The 23,091-nt window shown below is 38.7% G+C and overlaps 1 protein-coding gene and 1 long non-coding RNA gene across 2 annotated transcripts in view; one reads left to right on the forward strand and one right to left on the reverse strand.

Annotated features, from left to right (window-relative positions):
* Window positions 1–81: 81 nt before the first annotated feature.
* ankle1 (ankyrin repeat and LEM domain containing 1) lies at window positions 82–9,697 on the forward strand. The gene is made up of 9 exons (XM_088005033.1): window positions 82–465; window positions 1,166–1,318; window positions 1,452–1,557; window positions 2,526–2,646; window positions 3,272–5,617; window positions 5,733–5,901; window positions 6,512–6,674; window positions 6,773–6,905; window positions 8,195–9,697. The coding sequence occupies exons 1-9, from the start codon at window positions 401–403 to the stop codon at window positions 8,359–8,361; spliced, it is 3,423 nt and encodes a 1,140-aa protein (XP_087861159.1). The 5' UTR covers window positions 82–400; the 3' UTR covers window positions 8,362–9,697.
* A 2,309-nt stretch (window positions 9,698–12,006) lies between these two features.
* Window positions 12,007–23,091, reverse strand: part of LOC106922348 (uncharacterized) — a 34,535-nt gene continuing 23,450 nt past the window's right edge. The window contains exon 3 of the long non-coding RNA XR_001419176.2: window positions 12,007–20,410. This is a non-coding gene — a long non-coding RNA (uncharacterized LOC106922348). The remainder of the gene's footprint in view (window positions 20,411–23,091) is intronic.

Consider the following 23,091-nt stretch of genomic DNA (forward strand, 5'->3'; position numbering starts at 1 on the left):
CGGAAGACGCTGTTGACAAATTGTCCAATCAGAAGAGCCCGTGGGCGGGACTTCCGCCTTCTTGCTTGGAGGGAACTTTAACCATCAAAACAATAAACGCAGGTTTTCTGAATCTGGGTTTCGGATTTAAATTCAACATTATTGAGAGCTATAAAGCTTCGTAAATATTTTAGCTAAATAATAGACGATTAAACGAATCGCCTGTTATTTGTTAACTAAATGCATAACAAACTTAGCTAAACATGTGTATGCATTACGGAGTCGTTTCTGCAGAATTAGCCCTATTAGCTAACGTTTGTTGAAAAGTTTTCCTCCGTTTTTTTGATCATTTTCATCATGATCTAAGTAGAGAGACGTTGCAAATAACAGTGTAGTGTTGTGCAAGCAAACATCGGTGGTCATGGATTGCAGCAAGAGGAGGCTGGCAAGTCAGTTGTGCGTCGCGGTGAACGATGGAGATACCAGGTAGTTAACAAATATATCCAGGCTTTTCTTTGTTTTGTTCGGGCATGTCCTGAGTTGAAAGAGACGCAGCAGACGGCGGAAACTCGAAGTATTTTGGATGCTGGATTGTGTTTTCGAGTTGTTTAATGCTGAACACCTCTTCAGCAATTTTTGTTAAGTGATCGGCACTTTTTCATATGTAAAGTTTGATTGGAGTACTTTGACGTATAATAATAACAGCGGGTGTGCATATGCGGTGGCTGAAGTAATTGTATCGTAATATGTGATGATTGTGCAGCTGAATAAACGTTAGTCATCAAGGGCATGCTTCCATATAATAAACAATGCTTAGGGAAATGCATCATATCTTTAACTTTTACTCGTTGTCAATTAGTTCTGGAGTTAATATTTGCAATAGCATTTATTTTATTTTATTTTTTCAAATTTGGTGATGCAAGTAGGTATTAAAGCAAAACGGTTATCAATATTAGGAATCTTTTTAGTTTTCTTTGATAATTTGCCAGAGAGAAGCCACCCATAATAAGCCAAACACCGACATGTACCTATTGTATGTTTAAACGAGTAACTTTTAATATTTTTTTATTTGTTCTGCTTTGTAGGAAGATGCACAACTTTTGGATAAATAGAATGTTTATGATCATGTTTTGTTTGTGATATATTATTAAATCAATACATTAATTCCAGAAAGCAATGTGTACAGATCTGTGCAGCTATTCCTTTCTAAGGGTGCAAACCCAAATCTGGTGGGTAGTAAAGGTGTGGCTGCAATACACCTGGCTGTCGGCAAGGAAACAGAGAAGAATATACGCTGCTTGAAAATGTTGCTGCAGCATGGATCTGACCCCAATGTCAGGTATAGTTTCATTCATTGAAATTAAAACATGTACCGTTTTACCAGTTTACAGATAACAGTTGAATTACACCTATAATCTTGTAAACAAATATATTTTAGAAAAGCATACGTTGATTACCTGCATTTGTCTTAGATCTTCTGATGGCCTGACTCCTCTTCATGTTGCTGCTCTTTGGGGATGCTATCAAAATCTCAAGCTGCTCTTAATGAATGGAGGGAACCCAAATTTAAAAGATAATGTAAGTCTTTACAGTTAGACAGATTAATTACAGCTATTTTAATACAGAGATGTTGGGCAAGTTTATATTTTAAATTGCATTGTATAATAGTTGATGCCAGGGACCACTTGTGATGGAAACTCGCTTTACCAAGTTTGTATGAAGATGAACACGTAGGCCGCTGCACTTACAGTAAGCAAATATAATGCAATCAAACTGGGGATAAATGAGCATTTTGGTTCCTCTAATTATGATATTAGCTTCCATATTTATTTATATGATTAGAGTTTAGTTATACAACATCTATTGTATTGTTGAGGCATCTTTTAATGTGCAAATCATATTCATTTTGATAAAATTCAGATCTTTCCAGAAATATATCAAACTCAAATTAATTATAAAAATGATCCTATTGTGTAGTCAGTTAAGATCATACAGTTGTTCTTACAATAAGCTCCTACAAAGCCTAGCCAACAGTATTAAATTGTTGACTTACCAGCAGTTCTTCATCTAGAGCAAGTATTTGGGGACTGTGTAAAGAAATGGCTTCCTTTAATCAGGGAGAGAGTCCTAGCAGAACCAGGTTCAGGGAGAGGTCATTCCCTAGATGAACACAAAGACCCAGTTGTGCTTTTTATGGAAACGGACAAACACAGAGTATGCATTATGACCTCAAATTACACAGTTTTAGAATATTAATACCATTTAAATTCACTCAACACACATCCTTAAAAAATATTGATTTGCTTTGCTCAGATATTGATCTGAGAGCTTTTCTGTAAAAATGTCCTTATGCATCCTGGACTACTTCATATGGTCAGAGTATCCAGATTACATTGTACAACAATGCCTCACTCCTGAGGTGTCTGCTTACTCCAAATGATGAATGTGACTGCCAGGAATTAGAAATTTTTAAAGAATAAATATTTCATTTTGCTGTAATATTTAATTTATGTAATCTGACCATTATTGTCTGTTTATTTGTGCAGGAAGGGAACACAGCAGCAGAACTAGCAGAACATCAGGACAATCGGAAATGTGCCTCTCTTCTTCATGAGTACCAGTCCTCAGCTGATACTGAAGAAGAGGACTTCCCTCAGTTTCAATACTGTAATATATGTCACCTTGTTGCAGACTGCTGCAAAAATTGTGGACTTTGTGGGGTCGTTTTGTTTTAAAATGCTTCCATGTGAAAAAGTACATTCTCATACATTTGCAATTCTTCGCGTACAAAGAAAAAAAATCATTCTCATTATTATTATCATCTAAAAAATAGTTACTTTTAACAGGTGAAGATCAGCACGTTCACATTACTATTCTCATCATTATTTATTTGAACTCAAGAAAGCCAAACTGCTGAAACAAAAGTCTACCATTAATAAGAACATCAGAGGTAGCATCTCATTGCAGTTTAAGTATCCAAACAAATCTATAAAGTAAGTAAAAGAAAACATCTGTAATCAGTTGTTATAGACTATGATAAATAATTAATTTAGAGTGAAATGGTAAAGTCAGTTTTCACATTCTTTTGAAGAGGATGTGCCAGCAGATTCAAAGTCAGGCTAGAAATTAATTGTTAAATGTAATAAATAAACCAATGATTAGCTGACCTTTCCACCATGTTGGTTGCCATTGGCAAAATGCTGCAAAATGAATAACGTGAAAATGTACACAGTGTGGTAATATACAGGGACTTGAAACTGTTGTGATAAAAATGTGTGTTCTCTTGTCACAGCTGTGTACGCAGACCAGACTGACACGTCCAGCTATCCTGAATCAGACTACAGTTTCAGTTCCCGCTCGTCCATGATCAGTGGTTTTGGTGAAGTCCCACTGAGCAGCACGAGGCGTTCATCCTTTCTCAACTTGTCTAACATGAACGGAAGACCAAGTTGCAGGGGAGTATCATTTAATGGGCCTTCTGTACTGTCGAGCACTCGCATTTCTGCTGCAGGACCTGTAGCTGCAACGGCAGCTCCGGAAAATGATGCCTTAAGTTGTGACGATGGATCAGTCACAGAAGATAATGAACAGGCGGCTTCAGCTAACGCTCCTTCAGAGTTTTTATCCAGGCGAGCCAGTCGGAAGAGTGTTAGCTTTAGAAATGTGGATGACTATTTCCCAGTTTTCAGCCCGGAAACCCCCAAACCGAGCACTGCTGCTGACATCAGCCAGCCCACGGACACTTTACCCTTTGACATGTCTGAATACTCAGACTTTCTAGATTCTGAACGCTTGGCTACGGTTTTACCACAGCAGGGGATCGACGTCACATCACCGGACCATGTATTTGTCTTCTCTAGGGAAAGCAGTGAGAGCACAGAAGAGGAGCTAGAGAAAACAGTTATCAGTCAGTGTGCTCTTGAACTCAGTGATGACGAACCAGAGGGGCAGAGCGACAAAGATCCACCAGTGAATCCTTCTGAACAACAAGAGCAGGCCCATGTGGGCAGCAGCAGCAGCAGTGGGACTTGCAGCAGTCATTACAGTAGCTGTGAAAGTGACCATTACACCAGCTGTCTGGATGCTCCTGTACCCCGAAGACATCCTGTGTTCCCTCTTGAAGAGGAGGCTGAGTCTGATACAAGGACCAAACAGGATTCTACAGACTCTGAAAGTGAACTCAAAAAGGGAGATAAAAATATGTTAAGAGTTCAAGCAGAACCCAACAGAGAATCTGAAACTGTACAGCCTTTATCAGGTTTGCTTGATAAACTGACCTTATCGGAAAAACAACATGAAGAGACGGCTATATTGAAAGCTTCTTTTGGTTCTTTTTTAAGCACTGCAAGAAAACTTGATGGGGTCAGGCAAGATGCTGAGGCATCAGAAGAAAATGGTGGACTTCAATTTACACCCAGCCCTTTTGTGACCGGCAGGACGCGGTCTAGATTGAGCCGCTGCTCAATGAGAACAAGCAGAAACCCTGAGAGCGTGTTAAGCACATCTTCTTTATTTGACGATACGCTGCCAACGCCAGTTCGAATGTTTCGGCAGACGCCAAGGTGTCAGAGCAGCGGGCATGGATTCAACTCGCCTTACACACCTAGTCATACGTCACGCCACTTGGAGAGGTGCACTGAAAGAGACTCGCTACCCAAGGACAGCCAAGACCCCCAGTCCAGCACTCTTACAAGTCCAAGTGTCAGCAATAGCCAAGCTGATACTCTTATTCTACACAACAGCGAAACTGATTCTGTTGAGGGATCACAGTCTTTGGATGACACGGTCATATTAGACAAGAACCAGGACGACTCGGTCGCTGCTTATGAAAAAAATTTTGCGGAGATTATTCTCGCCATAAGAGGACAGAACAGGCATCTTCCTGAGGATGAGGAATTTCTAACGGAGGATCTTACCGGTTCGGATGAGGCAAAAGTAGCTCATCTGGCAGATGAAGATCAGGTAGATGGTTTTAAAAACGACGACTGTTGGATTACTGAAGACTACGGGTCAGAGTCCAACTCTGCGTCCTCTTCGTCCACCTCCAGCTGTTTTTCTCCAAGGACATCCACGGAGGACACTGACCCTCCACATACTCCAGGTACCGGATGCACCCCGAGATACAGCATGAGCCGGCTGTCGAGCCGTCGGCCACAGCGCTTGGCAGACCTGTCTTTCACTCCTGGGGGGCGTCCAGTAATCCAGAACCTGGATGAACCAGTGGAGTATCTCTACACTGACACAGAGCAGGGCCACAAGCTCATTGAGACACACGTCCCACCTACGTCAGACACCTCACTCAGCTCCGGCACAAGTACCAGCATCAGCGACGAGACCGTTTTGTACGACTGGCGAGCTTTGCAAACTGAAACAGAGAGCAGCAAAGGGAAAGAGAACCTACAGCCTGAGATGCGGGCTCGGGAAAAGGAAGATGATAAATCTGAGTGCAGACTGTTGCCAGAAACCAGAGGAATGACTGACAGGGAGCTGAGACTGAGGCTGGTGGAACTGGGAGAGAGTCCCGGTCCTATCAGCAGCCGCACCAGGCCAACTTACCTGAGGAAGCTCTGCCGACTGTTGCAAGAGGAAAACTGCAACACACAGAGTGACAACAAGCAGTCCGACCAACGGCAGAAAGGTTATGTTTATTTTCAGATATTACATTACATTAAGTGAAGAAACATTCAGGAGAATTTAAGCGCGTAATTTTGCACCTCGTCATTCACAGATGTTTTCTTCTTTAACTTTACTAGCTTTAGGGTATAGTCCAGATCTCTGTCGGGTCCTGAAGACTTTCCAGCTGCCCAACTCCCATGGTGACGAGCAGTCTCTGTGCCAGCAGTTTGACCAACCGGATCAAAACAGGAAGTGGAGGGAGGGCATCATCAAGTCCAGCTTTAACTATCTTCTTCTTGACCCGAGGTGCAGTATATTTTTTGCTTTTTGATTTCTGGTGCAGTCCTTTTGCCTCGCAAAAAGTTTTTGAAGTTTCACAGTTTGATAAGTGTTAACTTGTTTTCATTGTTTTGAACGTACGTGATATAGACTCCTATAGCTCTTTTGGAAGTTTTATTTTTGATGTTTTTGAGTTTCTTATTATTATCAAAAAAATCAATAACAAAGCAAATATATAAAAAAGAGACAATATGACAGTATAAGATGACAATTGGATAACAGAGTAAAAATGTAGAGGGTTCACGGTATTTACAAAAATATTCTAAACAAAAATGTGTAACATGTCATTCTTTTTTCTTTTTCTTTTTTTTAAGAAACAGGGAACATTTATCTCCCCTGCTGTTACACTATGTTGTAAATTCCAGTTACGTTTAGGGATGCAAAATACTAAATACATAATAAATATATCATTTTATTTTTAATTCCACTGGAAAACCACAATAGATCAGATTACTTTTCATCAGTCATCATCTTAATTAAAAATGAGCCTCTAACATGGTTTTAATCCCTGATTTGGGTTTTATTGAAAAAAACAAACAATATGTAGTATTACATCTTTTTCTTTTTCTTTCATCAGAGTGACAAAGAACCTCCCGTTCCGCAGTCACACCATGACTCCTCAGGAATGTTTCCAGACTTTCATCCATGCCATATTTTACGTGGGCAAAGGAAAACGCTCCCGCCCCTACAGTCACCTGTATGAAGCTTTAGAGTACTACCGAGGGGAGAAGACCGCCAAGGTAACTCTGCCCGGACACCTCTGTCATGTAAAATTATGAGGAAGTTTAACCACGGCGGTATCAATAGGTAACAGGGCTGCTTTTCATCCCTTTAACAGAAACTCTGTCCAAAAGTGCAGCACATTCTCCAGGTGTGGACCGCCGGACAGGGAGTCATCTCTCTGCACTGCTTTCAGAACGTCATTCCTGTGGAAGCGTACACAAGAGAGGCCTGCATGGTGGAGGCCATCGGTGAGTGAGGAGCAGTCGTAACTTGTCGTTGATAATCACCTATGTGCGATGTCAGACCCAGACCGGGTGTTTGATGTGACGTCCTTTACCCACCCGGATGCGCAAATCTGAATATGAAAATATAAATCTGAATATATGGTCATATCCTTGAAGGTTTGATTAAAAATAATTACATCGTAGATTTTTAGGAGCCTTTGAGTTGAAAATTGGTTGATAGTGTTGAGCGAAACTATATTTCCTCCCTTCCTGACTTTTTCTGCTTTTTCTAAAGTTGAATGCTTTAATTTTTTCCCCTCACTGCAAATTTGAAATCACACAAAAGTAACAAAAGTAAATACTCATATTACAGATTCATTTATTAAAGTATAAAAGTTATCCAAAACTATAGTGATGTCTATGTTGAGCAGCTACTACACTCCTTGTTAAATCTTAAATTAACTGTGATTAACCTCATTTTGGGAAAGCTTTCCTAGCGACACCCAGATCTGAACTGTGCTTGACTTTTAGCCTCTAAAAATCATTTAAATATAACGTATCAGACAATCAAAAAGCTACACATCATTCTTCAATCTAAAGATATTATCTTAAAAAATTGAACAACAGATAAGTGAAATGTACTGTAAAATGTCCCTGGTGTATAGCAAGAGTTTACCGTAATGTGGCATTTTTTAATAGATCTCATTGTGATGAAAGCAAATTATTATAAAAATTTTTTTTTGGAAAATTTCAAGTTTAAAAAAAAAAGCAAGCTTAGTCCTTTTTAAAATCTTAAATATCTTGTTTTTCTTTTTCTGTGTTGGTGTTGAGATAGCTTTCTACACAAACACTTTCTTTATAATGACAGTCCAAAAATGACAAAAAAAAAAAATTAAAAAAACAGCAGTGCCTTGACTTCTACTCCTCCTTTCTCTCTGTCTCTCTTCCTCAGTTTTTTTTTATCGGAGAGTAAAAGAGATTAGATGGAGAAAACATTTCACTACATGTATATTTAGAAATGAGAGGATAAACTATGAGGAAGGATTGGTGCTGGAGCTCACACATCTTGTAGTTGTACAATGAAAAAATATTTTAGCTGAAAATGTTTTTCCCTATTTAGTATAAAAGACAGAATAGATCAAATAAATGGCATGAGTTTAAGAAAAATACCATTAATGTATCTACTGACCACTCTTAAACTTATTTAGTTGTGTCTATTGTAGACATTACCAGTATCTTACGGAAGTGGTTTTCACAGACCTGTTTAATTGCATTGAGTGCAACATTTTTGGACCAAACTGTCCTTATTCCAGGGCTAAAGATGCTGACCAATCAGAAGCGAGGAGATTTCTATGGTGTGGTGTCAAACTGGGAGCTAAAGAGGAAACGGGAGCTCGGGATCCACCTGCTATACCGAGCCATGCAGATCTTCCTGGCTGAGGGTGAGAGACAGCTCAGACCAGCAGACATCAGGCAGTAAAGAGGCCTACAGTAGTAGGAATTGTGGGAGGCACTATTAGCTGCAAAACACCAACACTCGTCGAGTGAAATACCGCTATACTGACAGACATCAGCCACATGAGCCGCTTTAAGCTCTTTATCAGGGATGGGTCTTTCTCCCAACACCAGTACAGTTTTCTTTTTTTTAATGCAGCCTGACCATACAGTTGATCCTTATGCAGACAACTGTACAATGGATTTTTAGAGTTCACTGTCTGTTTTAATAAGTATGCTATTTATACATTTTCAGTGGATATTCTTTGTGGAATTTGAGAAACTCACAATAACTTTGTCTTAGCTTTTTATGACGTGAACAAAACAATGAATTCTGTTGCATTTCACCTTTCTGGATTTATGCCACAACTCATTTTGAAAAATGGTATTTTTACTTATGGGCCAGTGCTTTTTTTTTTTTTTTTTTTTTTTTTTTTAAAGGGTCACAGATAAAGAATTTCAAATTAACTTTATATTTCATGAAATGTGAGACTTATTTTTTTACATAGCTTAGTGATCATAGCTTGTATTAATTTAGTTTTGATTAAAAAGAAGTGATGTATTAGTGAGGAATTCTATTTTTTTCAATCGTAAAAGGAAAAAATCTTAGCTTGAAAGTAGATGATGAGTTGTTTCTGTTTATTGGCATAACTAGTTTAAACTTTGTTCCTACGTGAAATATCTTTAGATTGCATGCTGGATCTCAGGGGTTATCACAGCTGTTACTTGGTGTCACGATCTCCATAATTTTACCATCTCATTTACTACACATCAGTGACCCAAGCAGTGAGCTTCCGAATCACTCATTATCTCCACAGGGAATTACGATTGATGAGCTCTCTGAGAGACTTGCACGACAGAAAAAAAAAAAAAAAAAGCATTAGCTCTGACAAATGCAGACTTTGTGTTTTAGAATATTTGCTTTACATTCCATTTAAAGCAAAATTAACCAATCGCCACTTTAGTAAAACATATCAAAGGAAGCACTACAACTCAGGTTTCTGAAGGTTTCACTTTAATTGATTAATCTAAAAGCTCACTTTTAAGGTCGTAATAACATGAAAAAAACATATGTGTGCATTACTTCTGATTTCTTTTGTAGTTTGAAAATAAAGCTCCCCGTCTCGGATCTGTTTTGATGCATCTGTTTGATTTCATTTATCATGAAATAATGTCTTTATATAATCAATGAAATTGTGTTTTCATTCTGACTAGACTGTCTATATCACTGCTTTTCTCCATTCCTTGCACGTTTCTTTCATTGTTTTTATAAAGAGGGAGGGATAATGTGGGAAGCTCACATTAAACTGTATCCTGCTGAGTTTTCAGTGTCTGCTTCCTGTTGTTTGGTGTCCCTCTAGTGGACTAAGGATGCTATTGATTTCATTCGCTCACTTTATTTAGTACTCGCCCTCGATCGACTGATCATTGTAAGAATTTGAGAAATCCAAAGATAATTTGATCCAGTTTGGCTCCTTTAACATTTTATAGCTAAAATTTAGTTTTAAAAAGTATTTAAAATCTTAATTTAAACAATGAAAATTTTAGATTGTACAATGTTGTATATTAAATTGGCTCAATTATTTAACATTACATGCTTCAAACTATTTTTTGTGTAATAAGCATGGCGATTCCTCATAAAAAATTGCAAGGTTTAAGCAATCAAAATCAAAATTTGCTTGCTACTCTTCAAACTGACTCCTACGTCATGGAAAAGAGTATCTTTAAAGTGGTTTGACCTGAAAACAGGAATTTTAAAACCTCTCATCAGGAGCTGAAATGAGATGAAGTCTCATTCATACCGGCATGAAAAGAAAACGGAGAAGAAAACCATCAAACTGTTTTCCTAAGTTAGATTTTATATGTTTAACTTATGCGATTAACCTATTTTTTTTTTTCACTATGGTGATCTTAAAGTTAAATTGCACATCTTGATTAAATCTCGCAGAAACCCTGAGCTTTACTTGCATCGGTCTCCCAAAAAAAAACAAAAAAAAAAAAACACAAGTGAACTGAGAAATTAACTGTGTACATCCACTTGGTTATGCGAGAAGGGTTTTGTTTAATCAAAGGTGAATCTGTTTTTCAAGAATTGGCTTTCTTTACTGTTAGTGTGACTCATTCAGTTTCAGCTGCAGTTTCTTGGTAATGGTGAGGCAGCACTTTCTTACCAGCATCATCATCATCATTTTCTCCGTATCACCACAGGCCCTTTCTTTAAGGCTGCTGCTAATCCTAAAGCAGTGACCCAAATGACGCATTATCTAATCTGGTGGAGAGAGGGCTGCAGATCTCGTCAGTCACTGCTTATTTGCTCAGGATCAATTTACTTTTTACTTTTCATGAGAATTCTGATATAATAAAGGGATGTGAAAAGTCATCTATAATGGTGCAGCGTAGGCAGAGGTAAGTATAAAAATATGAAAGCATAAAGCCATTTTGAACAGTCATGACCTCTGAGTTGTCAAAAAGAAATGGGGTCTGTTAGAGTTTGTGGCCAAGATGTGGTTTTATTTCAGAATTAGCACCTTTCAGTTATGTTTTTAAGAAGGTTCCTTCCTGGCTGAGCTGTGCAGTGCTCTGTGGAGGGAAACATAAGCTTGCTACATCACCAGCACAACATTTTGAAATGTAATTTTAGACATTTAGAAATATTAAGACTTTAGACTTTGTATTCTGCTCCAATTAAAATAAACATGTAGAATAAAACGTCATTTCAGCTTTTTTTAAAGTTCTAGGTGTAGTTATAGGGGACTGAACGGGTGGTGTTGCACTTTTGTGTGTTTTAACAACATTAAATGCACAGTTGCTTGTACATTGATGTAGGAACTATGTATGTATCCTATCCCACCTCCAAGAATACAGCTTGGCAGGGAAACGTGAAAAATATAAGAGCAGTTTTGCTTATTTTTCTTAGTTAAAATGGTCCAACACAATTAAGATATTAAATTTTGTAATGTGAAAAACTAAGCAAGGCCGTGATAAATAATTCAAAAACTTTTTCCACCTTTAATTGTTACATTTATCCTGTTGAAACGCATATTGATGAAGCCTAATTTGTACAACACTGGAAATAAAAAAAATGTGGCTTAAAATTCATGGACACATTGGGGAAGCACATCCTTCAGTCAACCTGAAATACATTTTGATTTTAGTTTTACCATTCAGTTTAAGCACTCAAATAATATTAATTGTAGTAAATCTGACTAAAAAAATAATATTGTAAAAACTAAAATTCTAGAAGAAATTGGTTTTAATTTGGGCTGTAAAAGATAAATGCCAAATTATATGTGGAAAAAAAGCTTTAGAATGACTTAACTGGTCATGTTTTTACTTCACAAATTTACTTCTGGTATTCTAAGAGGGCTCCATATTTTACATTTTCATCAAACACAATGTGTCAAAATTTGCTATAATATTTCTAAAATCTTAAGACTAAATCTTGACAGCTGCATTCACTTTTTTTTTTTTTTACATCTTGGCTTGAGGTGCTTTGATCAGTGGGATTTGCATATTGCAGATAGCTTTCATTTTCATTCATGTTTCAGAAGAGGAGCTTTGACTACGTTGGATCCAAAATCATCAATTTCACATGTTCCCCTGGAAAATCAATGAGTATCAACAACTTCACTGAGAACTGAGAGTGTGATGATTTATTGAAATTTATCAAAGACAGTGCATGCCCCATGTTAAGAATTAGAAACGCACAGTGAATTTAAATTCTTATGTATTGTAGTAACTTAATTCCTGGAAACATCACAGAAATAAAGACCACCTGATTTATGCCGTTTTATACCTTTACATACTAACTACTCCAATTACAATGTGCACAAAAAAAAAAAAAGAAAAGAAATTTCCAGTTAGTTCAAAGTTCACAACAAAATCATGTCTAGCATTTCATGTCCTAAGTGTAGTTTCACTGTCTTTTCTTCTGTGACTCTTAAAGCCAAACTGTCAAGAAGGCAGTTCACACCGCCAGCATCGCGGTAGCTGAGGGAGGGAGACAGGCGAAATAAATAATGCCATCATCAGCGCGTCGTGACAACATTCCTTGTGACGGTCGGATGAAATCTGGGACACAGTTGCATTCATCGTTCAGTGAGCTCTTCCACAAAGTCAAACCCACCGACAGCAATGAATGTTGATTGTGACCTTTGCTGTGATTTAGGAAGCTGGAAGTATGTCCGGATTGTTTTCCTTCCCAAGGAATCATCAGCCGTTCTTCCTCTGGTTCGTGTGGTGGGGCTTTATCTTCATCTTTTTAAAATACATCTAGCGACAAAAGCTGTCCGCAGGGTACAGTCAACGGTCGATGGTTTTTGTTAAATTACGCTCAAACTCACCGACAGCGTTGAATGTTCACTGTGGCAAGCGTGAACCGGACGGCGACCAGAGATGACAGTCTGCGTAGAAATGAGGGCGAAGCGTGGATGCTCTGACTTGCATATTCATTAACTAAATCTTTCTTTCATTCTTCGGAAGTAAACAGAAAAGGTCATGGGAACTTTACCAAAGACAGCAACATCGTTGGACATTTAATGATTATGTGCTACCAATGCTTGAACTGGTTACAGTAAAACTCAACATTATTCATCCCTCTGGCAGATTTAGACGTAAAACTTGCTTCATTCGGCCAAGAGAAAATGGAAAAGTCTGCTCTTGATAGATAAGAAAATACAAAAGAAGTGTTAATTTCGTGTATAAAGTTTTTTTTTTAAATCATTTTAATAAAATAAATAGTATGTTAAAAATTCTTCCCAATAATCAATTTTAGATCTTTATCAGATTAAAGCAATCACACCCTTTTATGATTTCTGATAAGAGCTTCTGGTGATTTATGAATAATAAATCATCATCTTGATGATTTATTGTCCAAGATGAGCTCCAAGTCTTTGACATGAAGGCCTCCTTGCCATCACCCTAATCTTTAATTCCTTCAACAGATTCCCATCAGTTTCAAGTTGGAACTCTGTCTGGGTCACTTCAAAAATAATAACAGACAAAAGAAACATGTTGATAAAATTACTTCAACCCTAAATCTGCCAAGGGTATCAATAACATAACTCTGTGTTAGTTATGTTATTGTCATGTTCCAAGTTACATGACAATAACATGTTGGTCATTTTGATTTAAATATCCAAAATATTTCTTTAAATAATAATAATAATAATTAAAAAAAAATTCCAAATGTGACACAAAAACGAGTGTGTGTCTTTGCAAAGACTTATCCTCCCCCAGTAGTTTCTTCCACCGCAGCTCATGAAAAAAGAAACAATTTTGACTCACCTTTTCTTTAAATCTTAGAAACCGAGCAGTGATGCGAGCGTAATTTAACTTCCATGAAATACAGTCAAAATTACACAGACGGTGAGTGCATGGGAACACGTCTTATTTTGCTGAAAGTAGCAGATACACAAAGAAAGTCATCTTGAAACTCCTGACTCATAGTAGTTCTTAGTTAACACAGCACCTGGGCAGGAGCTGCAGTTGGCTGTCTTTTTTTTCTTTTCTTTGCCGTTTTGAAGCACAGCTGCTCGGCCTCTAGAGGAGCATCGACATGCCTCAAAGGCTTCAGCGCAAGTTGAGGATGAGGGAGAGAACGGGTATGAAACTGCCGACTCACCCTGATCAGTAACGCTTGATGTTTCGTTATGATGTGGTCCCCTGAGTCTGAGGACTGAAAGACTCAAATGTGCTTTATATTTGTTTCCTCTCTCTTTGCACTAATACCAAGAGAGAAACTGTCCACCATCTTAGGCAGTGCTGAATCATTGCTCATCTTGGGAAGGAAAGACAAATGCGCAGACAGTAAGAAGCATTTGAAACTCGAATGCCGCAGAGCTGCTGTAGTAATTAGACAGGACGTGACGGCAACTACGCTGGTGAGTCAAGATTCGTTTGGGCGATAAACATCATCCTGGGATGCTTTAACAGGGCAGGATAAGGAGTGACTAAGGCATTCTGGCTGAATGTGTCACCACCTGCCAATCCCTCTCTAAATACCCCTGCACTCGTACAACTTTGATTTTAAAATAACAGCTTTTGCTGTCTTTACTACAAAGAGTACTAAGACTTGTGGAGAGGAGTATGCCGCCTCTTTTTACCCTCACATCTCATGCCACTGCTGTCGTTTTATCTGTATCTGATGAAGATCTCTTCACTTCAAAGTAAACCCCCACCCAAAAAATAAAAAATAAAAATAAAAAAATCAAGTCTACAACTCTGTTAGCTGATGAAATATATATCTATATATAAAAACATGTCCAACATTATATATAAACAAATAGTCCTTGCTGCGACAAACCCCCCAATGGTGATGTGAGTGACAGTGTTTGAATTGACAGAAGTGGATGAGAGAGAGTGTAGCTTTATAAGGTCTTTTCTGGCCGCGGGACGGGGTGGCTGACAGTGGGAAGAAAGAAACGGGACACGAAACTAAAGAGAGAAGAGCCCTGAGCTGACAATGTGGCCTTAATCTGAATGACAAGGCCTGCACATCAGCCTTCGAACCAGCCTGGGTTGGAGCGATGGTGAGGGGGTGCTGGATGATGTGGGAGCTAACGGCGGGGGGGTGGGGGGGAGGAAGGGGATATAAAGAGACAGAGGAAGAAGGAGGGGAGGGTGTCCTTCCTTCAAACACGCTGGCCTTAATGGTACGGACAGCTCTGACATTTAACCACTGAATCATTTTTAGATAAGTGGACGGGCTGGGGGGAGCTGAGACTTTGGCTAAATATAGGGAGCTTTGAAACAGACAATAAAAACGATCTTACCGAAAAAGTTTAGGACCGCTGAAGCAAAGTTCTGTAAATGCTTAAAAGCAGGTAAATATATCAGAAGTATATTACGCCCTTTACGTCTTCATTGACTATTCATTTACAATTTTATGAACCTCTAACCTATAATTACATATATATTGGACAGTGAGGCTAATGCGTATTTATAACGGTTAACACAGGCTTCCTCTGTGTAACGCGAAAATGGAGGATGTAAGTGTTTCCATACATACCTAACAGAGAAGTGAACCAGTGGTAAGATCAATAAAAATAAATATAAAACAAGGTCCTTCAATCATAAACTGCTTTAATATTTGTGTGTTTTACACACCTTCCCTTTATATCAGAGTTACACTGAATGGACATGCTTCCATTCTCAATAAGCGTTTCACACAGAAAGTTCATTGGTGTTGCACTTTCATTTCCTGTGGAAATCATTGTCAGCTGCTGTAAAAATAGCCACAAAGTCCAAAGAGCTTAAAGGTATATAAAATAGGGTTTGCACTAAACACTATGAGATTTCAGAGTTTCTATACGGACCTAGACGTCCACTTTAGTCTTAGAACCTTCTTGGATAGCAGTTAGTTTAAGCAGCCGGGGCCAAGCAATCTGAAATTATACAGAATGAAGACACCATGTGAGTTATTCCCAGCAGCCACTTAATAGAACCTCACTTCAAAAATTATGAATTTTACCCCTGAAGAATAAGGCAGCACAGAGAGTTTGGGCAATAATGGGAATGACTTAATTAAACAGCATCATTTTAAAACGAGGTGACCAGATGAGGCTGTGACCAAAGAGCCAGTGAACAGAACAAATTTGTGTAAGACATGAACTGGAATCCCCCCTTTTCTATCAAACCTCAAATTGCAAATTTCTTTGTCAACAATACTCCGCACAGTCGATTCAGCGCATCTGAGCGGCGACGAGCAGAAAACAGAACAAAACTACAGGGGATTTTTCTTAACGTCGAGTAGCGAAGTAAGTGATAATGGCCGTGTTTCCTCAGCAGACTGGGTGCAAGGACAAAAAGGGGGAAAGAAAATAACAAAAGAGAGCCCCGACAATGCTCCAGGATATTCGTAAGCCAGGTTTGTGTAATGAGCACTGTCAGCGTTTCACAATTAGCACCGTGGACTCTGTCAGAACAGACTAGTAATTCCAGACAGACGAATCATACAGGAGGTGATTAAACACTGAGAATTCTGCTCCACTTGACAAGCTTGTGTACACACTGTTTTATTTATTTTTCGTCCTTTCAATATTTGAGTTTTACAGAATGTAGGGACAGATATGTGTTCTACTCAAACATGGAGCGTCTGCAGAGATTTTGCACCTATTTTTCTCCACCGCTGTCAATCTGATTTCTCCGCTTCGTTTCATCACGGAAGCTAATTTTAGGCTTGCAAGTGTGAGTTTTTTGCCTGGAGGGAAAATATGCGTAAAATTTAAAAATAACATGAAACAGGCGAGGTTTCTATGGTGAAAAATAGGAAAATTGAAGGTGAAAAACAAATATTTTCACAAATAACTTAATTAATGTGAAAATGTAAAGCTATTTTTAAAAGTGCAATTAGCCTTAAGACATACTGTAGGCTGTTTTCAATCTTTAAAAAATGTAATTTTTCTACAAAACCTACACATCGAGATGAATGGAAACTGTTCAAAAATGTTAACTACAGCAATTTCAGATTTAATAAGGTTAACAAGACGCAGCTTTGAAGAAAAACAGCGGAACCTGCAGTTTGCACCCGTCTTTCACCGTCAACCCGCCCTCCACCCAGGAGTTGGAGGAAATTCCTGGCGAGGGTGCTGCGAGTCGCCGCGCTCAGCCTGCAGGTACAGACCGGCCTCCTCTGTCTGTCTGCCTGTCTGCAGATATCACACCGCGACGTGATCTGTTTAGCACCCTGACTTAATGCTCACCTGCTTGCGCTCAACCCCCACCTACCGTGTGAGTGTGTGTGTGCGCAAGTGCGTCAGTGTGTGCAGTGTTTATTGTGACCGTGTGTACACGACGCCTTCTGTCTCCTCACAGCTGGAATGGCGTCTCCTTCTTTATCTGCTGCACTGCAATTATAGACACACACGCACACAGAATGATAGATGGATTCTTACTGCAAGGACAGGATATTTTTGGAAATTATTTAAATCTCTTATAAATAAAGAAGGACTAAAAACTCATATGGAAGAAGTGAACTGATTAAAGTGCCTAGAAAAATAAGAAACATGGGACGACTGAGTGAAAGATGGACGTGAAACTTGCAAAAATGTAACAATTCTAACCAATCTCAGAATGTATCTATGCACTTTATGACAAAAATCTAAAAAAAAACTAAACATTTTAAAATGAGCTTGAAGCATTCAATTTTCTGTGACTTGCATGCATAGTTTGTCATTTCCCCCTGAGGTTGTCACCGCTCTGACAGATACAAACTGACTTGTACAAGCGCACTCACAAAACACACACCAAGACACTTGAGCAGGGGTCTGAGTCCAGCTGGAGGTGGTCTCCTGCCAAACCTGCAGGGAGGCTGACTATTCATATTCATCACACGAGCACACTGATTGGAACTGACAGGACAAACACACACACACACACCCGCGTTCTTACACGCACGCAGTTGGGTAAAAAACAAAACAAAAAGAAATCTACTGGCGCGTGATTCAGTGGTTAGACTAGGCAAGGTTTGTTTATACGAGGTACAAAGGTTAAAAAACAAGTTTACAGTTTTAATGTATTTTTTTAAGGATAGTGTAATACCGCTGCCCCTCACTCTTTGTCTACTGTTTGTCAGCTGGCTGAAAGAAAGCTACTGTATTTTACAAGAGAGACGGATTTGGCTGAAAATATTTCGCAGCACCAGCTCGCCATCTTATAAAGGTAAGCACTATTTTAACACTGTAGCTGTCAAGCTACAAGCAACATGACTGAGAAGCAAACAACCATAGCCTGGCTACCGAGTCAGCTTTTTAGTCTTTTTAGTCCATTTTTTTCCCTCTTTTTAAATAGGTGTACTTAATGTGTATATTTATGAATATCAAAATGGAATATAAAATATTACAGTTACATCCATAATGACAAATACGTTTATTTATTTCAGTGGGGGAAGCTGTTACTTTACTCAAATTAAAGCAGTCGTATGATGCTATATGGTTTGGTTTTACAATGAACAAGCTTACCATGACCTAACCGCATGCTAGCCCTGGCTGTGTTGAGAACGCAGCTGTCTTCTTTGCTCACGGTATCATCTTTTACTTCTGCGTTTTAGACTATTTTACTCATTGTTATGAATGATATGCACTGTAGATTAAAAAATATGGACTGTTTAGAAAAGGAAAACGAGGTGTTTATGGTAAAGAGACAGCCATGATTGGATGAAGAGCAGCAACAGTAAGTAATGTCGGGAGAGGTGTAGGGCGGGAGAGAAAAAGCGAGAAGTTAATAATAGCCAATGGACTGGGAAGGCAACATCATTGGGAGACATGGAGGATGAGTACCACTCCTCTTCCTCTCTCTCTCTCTCTCAAATACATACACACACACAAAGGCAAAAAAGAGAGAGACTCCATGGGGCGCTGAATAATAACCTTCCTTGTCATTATCATCGCCAAGCCAAACCGCTCTCCTCTCCTCTCCACTCCACTCCTCCACCACCACCACCTTCCATCTTCAGCACAATCATTGCCCTATCGTTTACAGTGTGCCGCCAAATGGGAACATCAATAGACACATCCATTAGCAGCGTGAGTTCTTTCCTCTCTGATTCTCAAGTGCTTTAATAGTTGGCGCACACACAAACACACACGCCGACACACAGACACACACACATACACACCCTCGACCGACTGTTAACCAAGCTGGCCTCGCGCAGGAAAAAAAGCTGAACTGATGGAGTGTATCATTAAAGCTTAACTGTGACACGGCTGCTGTGAGGTTGGCTTCGTCAGTTAACCCAAAAACGCTGGAAATGACCAGGGCTGCTTTCTCAAACTGAATAGCTCACATTTTACTAGTTTTTTTTTTAAATTTTTTTTTAAATTCAGTTTAAGTTCCAAATCTGTATAATTAGCTCAAATTTGACAGCTTTGGTGAGCTTAACTCTTGACAGCCACATTCATTTCTTGATAACTGCAGCCACTGGATAACATTTAAAAATCCTAATGCAGTACTAAAATATGCACATTCTTCTTTGTCCCACAAAAAGCCTGAGCAGTTGTAGCCTCTTCAGTGCGTTCTGAGTGGCTCAAAGTGATAACAGGAAGATACATTTAAAGAGGACAATCAAAGAAACTTAATTAGTATGCTAATTAGTAGTTCATCAAAAATGTAAGAAAAAAAATAACCCTTTTTAGAAATTAAAACTAATTATCAACCTCTCTTTCCATTCACATAAAATCAGACACAAAAAATGTAGATTCTATAGAGGGCTACATTCATACCTTCTAAAGTTAACTGTAACTACAGATTGAAATTAGTGTGGGTCGCCATAGTACAGACTGATTTACAATAAAATTATCTGCACTGTGGATCAAGTGAAGCCTAACAAGGAGACTAGGGAAGGGACGTCGGGGTGGGGGAGCAGAGATACAAAAGAGGGAGGGGTTTCCCAGAGAGCCGCCGCACTGTAATTTCGTCTTGAAGGATTTATTTTGGAGGGTGTGCTCGGCAGGATGCTGGGAAGCCTGGGAGGGGCGCTGGGTGGGTTATGCGGGTTGGTTACGGAGGTGTTGTGGGATGTGCGGTGGGGAGGTTAAACTTGTATGGATAGGTTCAATGGACGGAAAAAAAAAAAAAAAAGGGAGCTAAAAACAGATTTAGATTTCCCTGACGCAAGTACACTTAAAAACAGTAAGACATTGTATAAGATGTATTTTTAATAGCTTAAAACATCTAGACTTTAAAGGAGAAAATTGGTTTTAAGTCGATGCTGTTCTAGTCTGTTTTCACAATAATTTTCTATACATTTTTTGTAATAAGTTTTACATTTCAGTGTTGGAATTTGGCTTTGAAGTAAAAGACGAAAGCAGCAAAAGATAATGAATGTGTTTTCGTGAATTCCAACTGCGATTATCATCGTGACTCTGTGGTCTGTTGTTCCTTACTGTAACAGTCTTTGTGTGCAAGTGCGTGTACGTGGGTGTGTGTGTGTGCGTGTGTGTGCGTGTGCAGAAGGGTGGTGGTAGACCGCAGACAGCCTCTAGGTGCCATTGCACTGGGTTTGTGTGTATCCTTGCGTGCCTCCTTCATGTCTGGACCTGGGCAGAAAACAAACAGGAGTACAGAGTAAATTCAGGGTGTCGTCTGGTTAAAGCATGTCATTGAAATGTTTACACACGCACATTCATCACACTGCGTACACACGGGAGTCGGAAGAGGCACATGCACTCAAAAAGAAAAGACAAGATGCAAACAGGCGACTGATTTCAATTAGCACGCTGCATTTGATGCGTGCGCCGAAGCTAGTGGTTAAAAACAGTTTTAAAATTCGACTTTAAATTATTCAACAACAGATGATGTGCAAACTAATGTTTGCTTCAACTCTGTTAAATAACTTGCATGAATTTATTTGTGCAGAAAGCCCACTCTGAAGTGGACCGGATCCTATCAACAGCTTGGGTGGTCTTAGGAAGCACAGAAAAGGAGTTGCTGCTGGGTGTGTACATTAACCTCTGATTGAGCAACAAAAGGGCCCCACTTTTCAGAAACATATGAATTCAGCATCTTTGGAGTCTGTATAATACAAGGCCTTGATAAAAAAAAAACACCCGACAAATTGCGCATTGAAGTGGCTGTTTTTATCTCCTTTAACAGAGCTGCTGTAAATACTGTGTTCTTCTCATGTGGTGCTCGACATAAACTGAAGAATTTCAGGATTATGAGGGCACTGGCTGTAATGCGTTATCGGCTGCAGCGCTGCGTCTGACGCTGAAGCAGCAGGATGAGGCCGAGAGTGAATGTGCGGAGAGACAGAATGAATAATCAAAAAGAATTTCTGAGTCTAACGTCTACAGCTGGCCAGACTGAGAAGGAGGAATAAAACCGTATTGGGGTGTAGCAGGAGGTGATTGATGCAGCAACACTATGTAATATATATTTCTGGGTGTGTTGAACTATTTTAAAAAAAAAATGTTTTAAAAAGTTAAATTTCTTGTTATGCTACCTGAAACAGGTTTGCTTTTTGCAATTATCCAAAGCTATGTTTTGCTTTTCTTTTGAACGTCAGAAAAAAAAAAAAAAAAAAAAAAAAAACATTTTGATTTAGACTTCATTTTTTGTAGTTGTATTATTTCATGCTGCTTTATTTAATTCAAGGGTCATTTGGCTTTCTGTTGTTACAGATAACAGACATGGTACTGTGGAGTTGTGGCCAGTAAAGCACATCTAAGTTCCCATGGAAATCATATTCATTAGTGTTTTTTTAAGGTACTTAAGCTGCATTAATGATTTTTTTTTTCCACTGCTTGTAGTTTTAAGTAGTCCCTCAGAGTCCCTTTAAACTTCCATCTTTTCTGGCTTGGGATCATTTCTGCCCTTTGGCGAAAAGCAAAGCAAGTGGTCATAATTAGATATGGCAAGTGCATGCACTCCTTATTAAATATATCTAGAAGTCAGAATATCATGTATTTAAGCACAGCACATATATCTCAACCACTTCTTTTTATTCTTCATCAAAGTGTGTTGCAAAATTAATACACTTACATTAGCCATTCTTATCCTCATGTTAATCTAAGTTTTAATCTTGTTCGCTGAGTTGCATAGGAGTACGTTTTACAAACATAATTTACAAAATAACACCACTGCTGTAACAAATGGGCCAGAAAATTTCAGATAATTACATCTACATTACGAAAAAAAATATCACATTTAGAAAGAAAAACATGCAGAAATGAAATATTCTATAAATATCTGCCTAAAACGTGTTTAAAGGGTGGCTTGCAGAAACAGACATGCCATGGAAGCATGGCTTCTCAGCCGGATCTACATTTTCAGAGGGAGAACAATGATTGACCTTTACCGTGCGAAAAATTGCCTCAATTGTTCATACTTTCCTTTGATGTTAAATACAGGGAAAGAGGGCAGCACAGGAAAGCTGCTCTCTGCAGACAAAGGAGAAATTAAATCTTTTATGCCAACTAAGAACTTCCGTCCCCAGTTCACAATGATGATTAAAAAAAAAAAAAAAAAAAAACTTCATCTCTGTTTAGGCACAATGTAGCAGCCTACATCAAGGTATATCAAAGTTTGAAAAGTTACAGTTTTAAGCTGCTCCTTTCTCAGCTGTTGCTGCACATTGCTAATCAGCTGGCTGAAAGAATTTTTTTCTGCTTACAAGGGCAAAGGCTGTAAGAGTTCATACTGTAAGCAGTGGGTTGACGGTTCAAAACCCTGTCTCAGTTGTTGTGCCCTTGGACTAGACACTTTCACCCTTCAAAATAATAAAATAAGTGCTACAAATAACATTATTACTATGTTATTGATTGTTATCTGTGAGTGAGGTTATTTTAGCAGCAATAAGATCAACCCAGCTAGACCATGTTTTACAATTTTGCTTTAGTATTTTGTGTGTGTAAACATGATACAATGAGATGTGGGGTTTTGAACTTAATATTATAACACCATGAGCGTCTCATACTGCTTTAGTGTTGGCATTGGTCAGTTCAAAATGGAGATGTATTTTTTATTTCTTATTTCTGGAAGGGGAAAGTGGTACATCCTCTTTTCTATACCTTTTTATAGCAACAACTCATTTTTTTCTGTTTTTTTTAGCAACAGTTTATTGCTAGAAAAAACTCTCTTTTTTTCTTCGGTATCCTATTTTTCAATCTTTCTGTCTCAATGCCTGCTGTGAACAGGGAAGAGTACTGCCATCATTAAAGCCCCAGTATACTCACCAATATAAACCCCCTAAAAGAATGGGACCACCCAAATGTTTGTA

Source organism: Poecilia mexicana, unplaced genomic scaffold, assembly GCF_051168715.1.
Source record: "Poecilia mexicana isolate PSO_F unplaced genomic scaffold, ASM5116871v1 scaffold_4, whole genome shotgun sequence".
NCBI classification, from domain to species: Eukaryota; Metazoa; Chordata; class Actinopteri; order Cyprinodontiformes; family Poeciliidae; genus Poecilia; species Poecilia mexicana.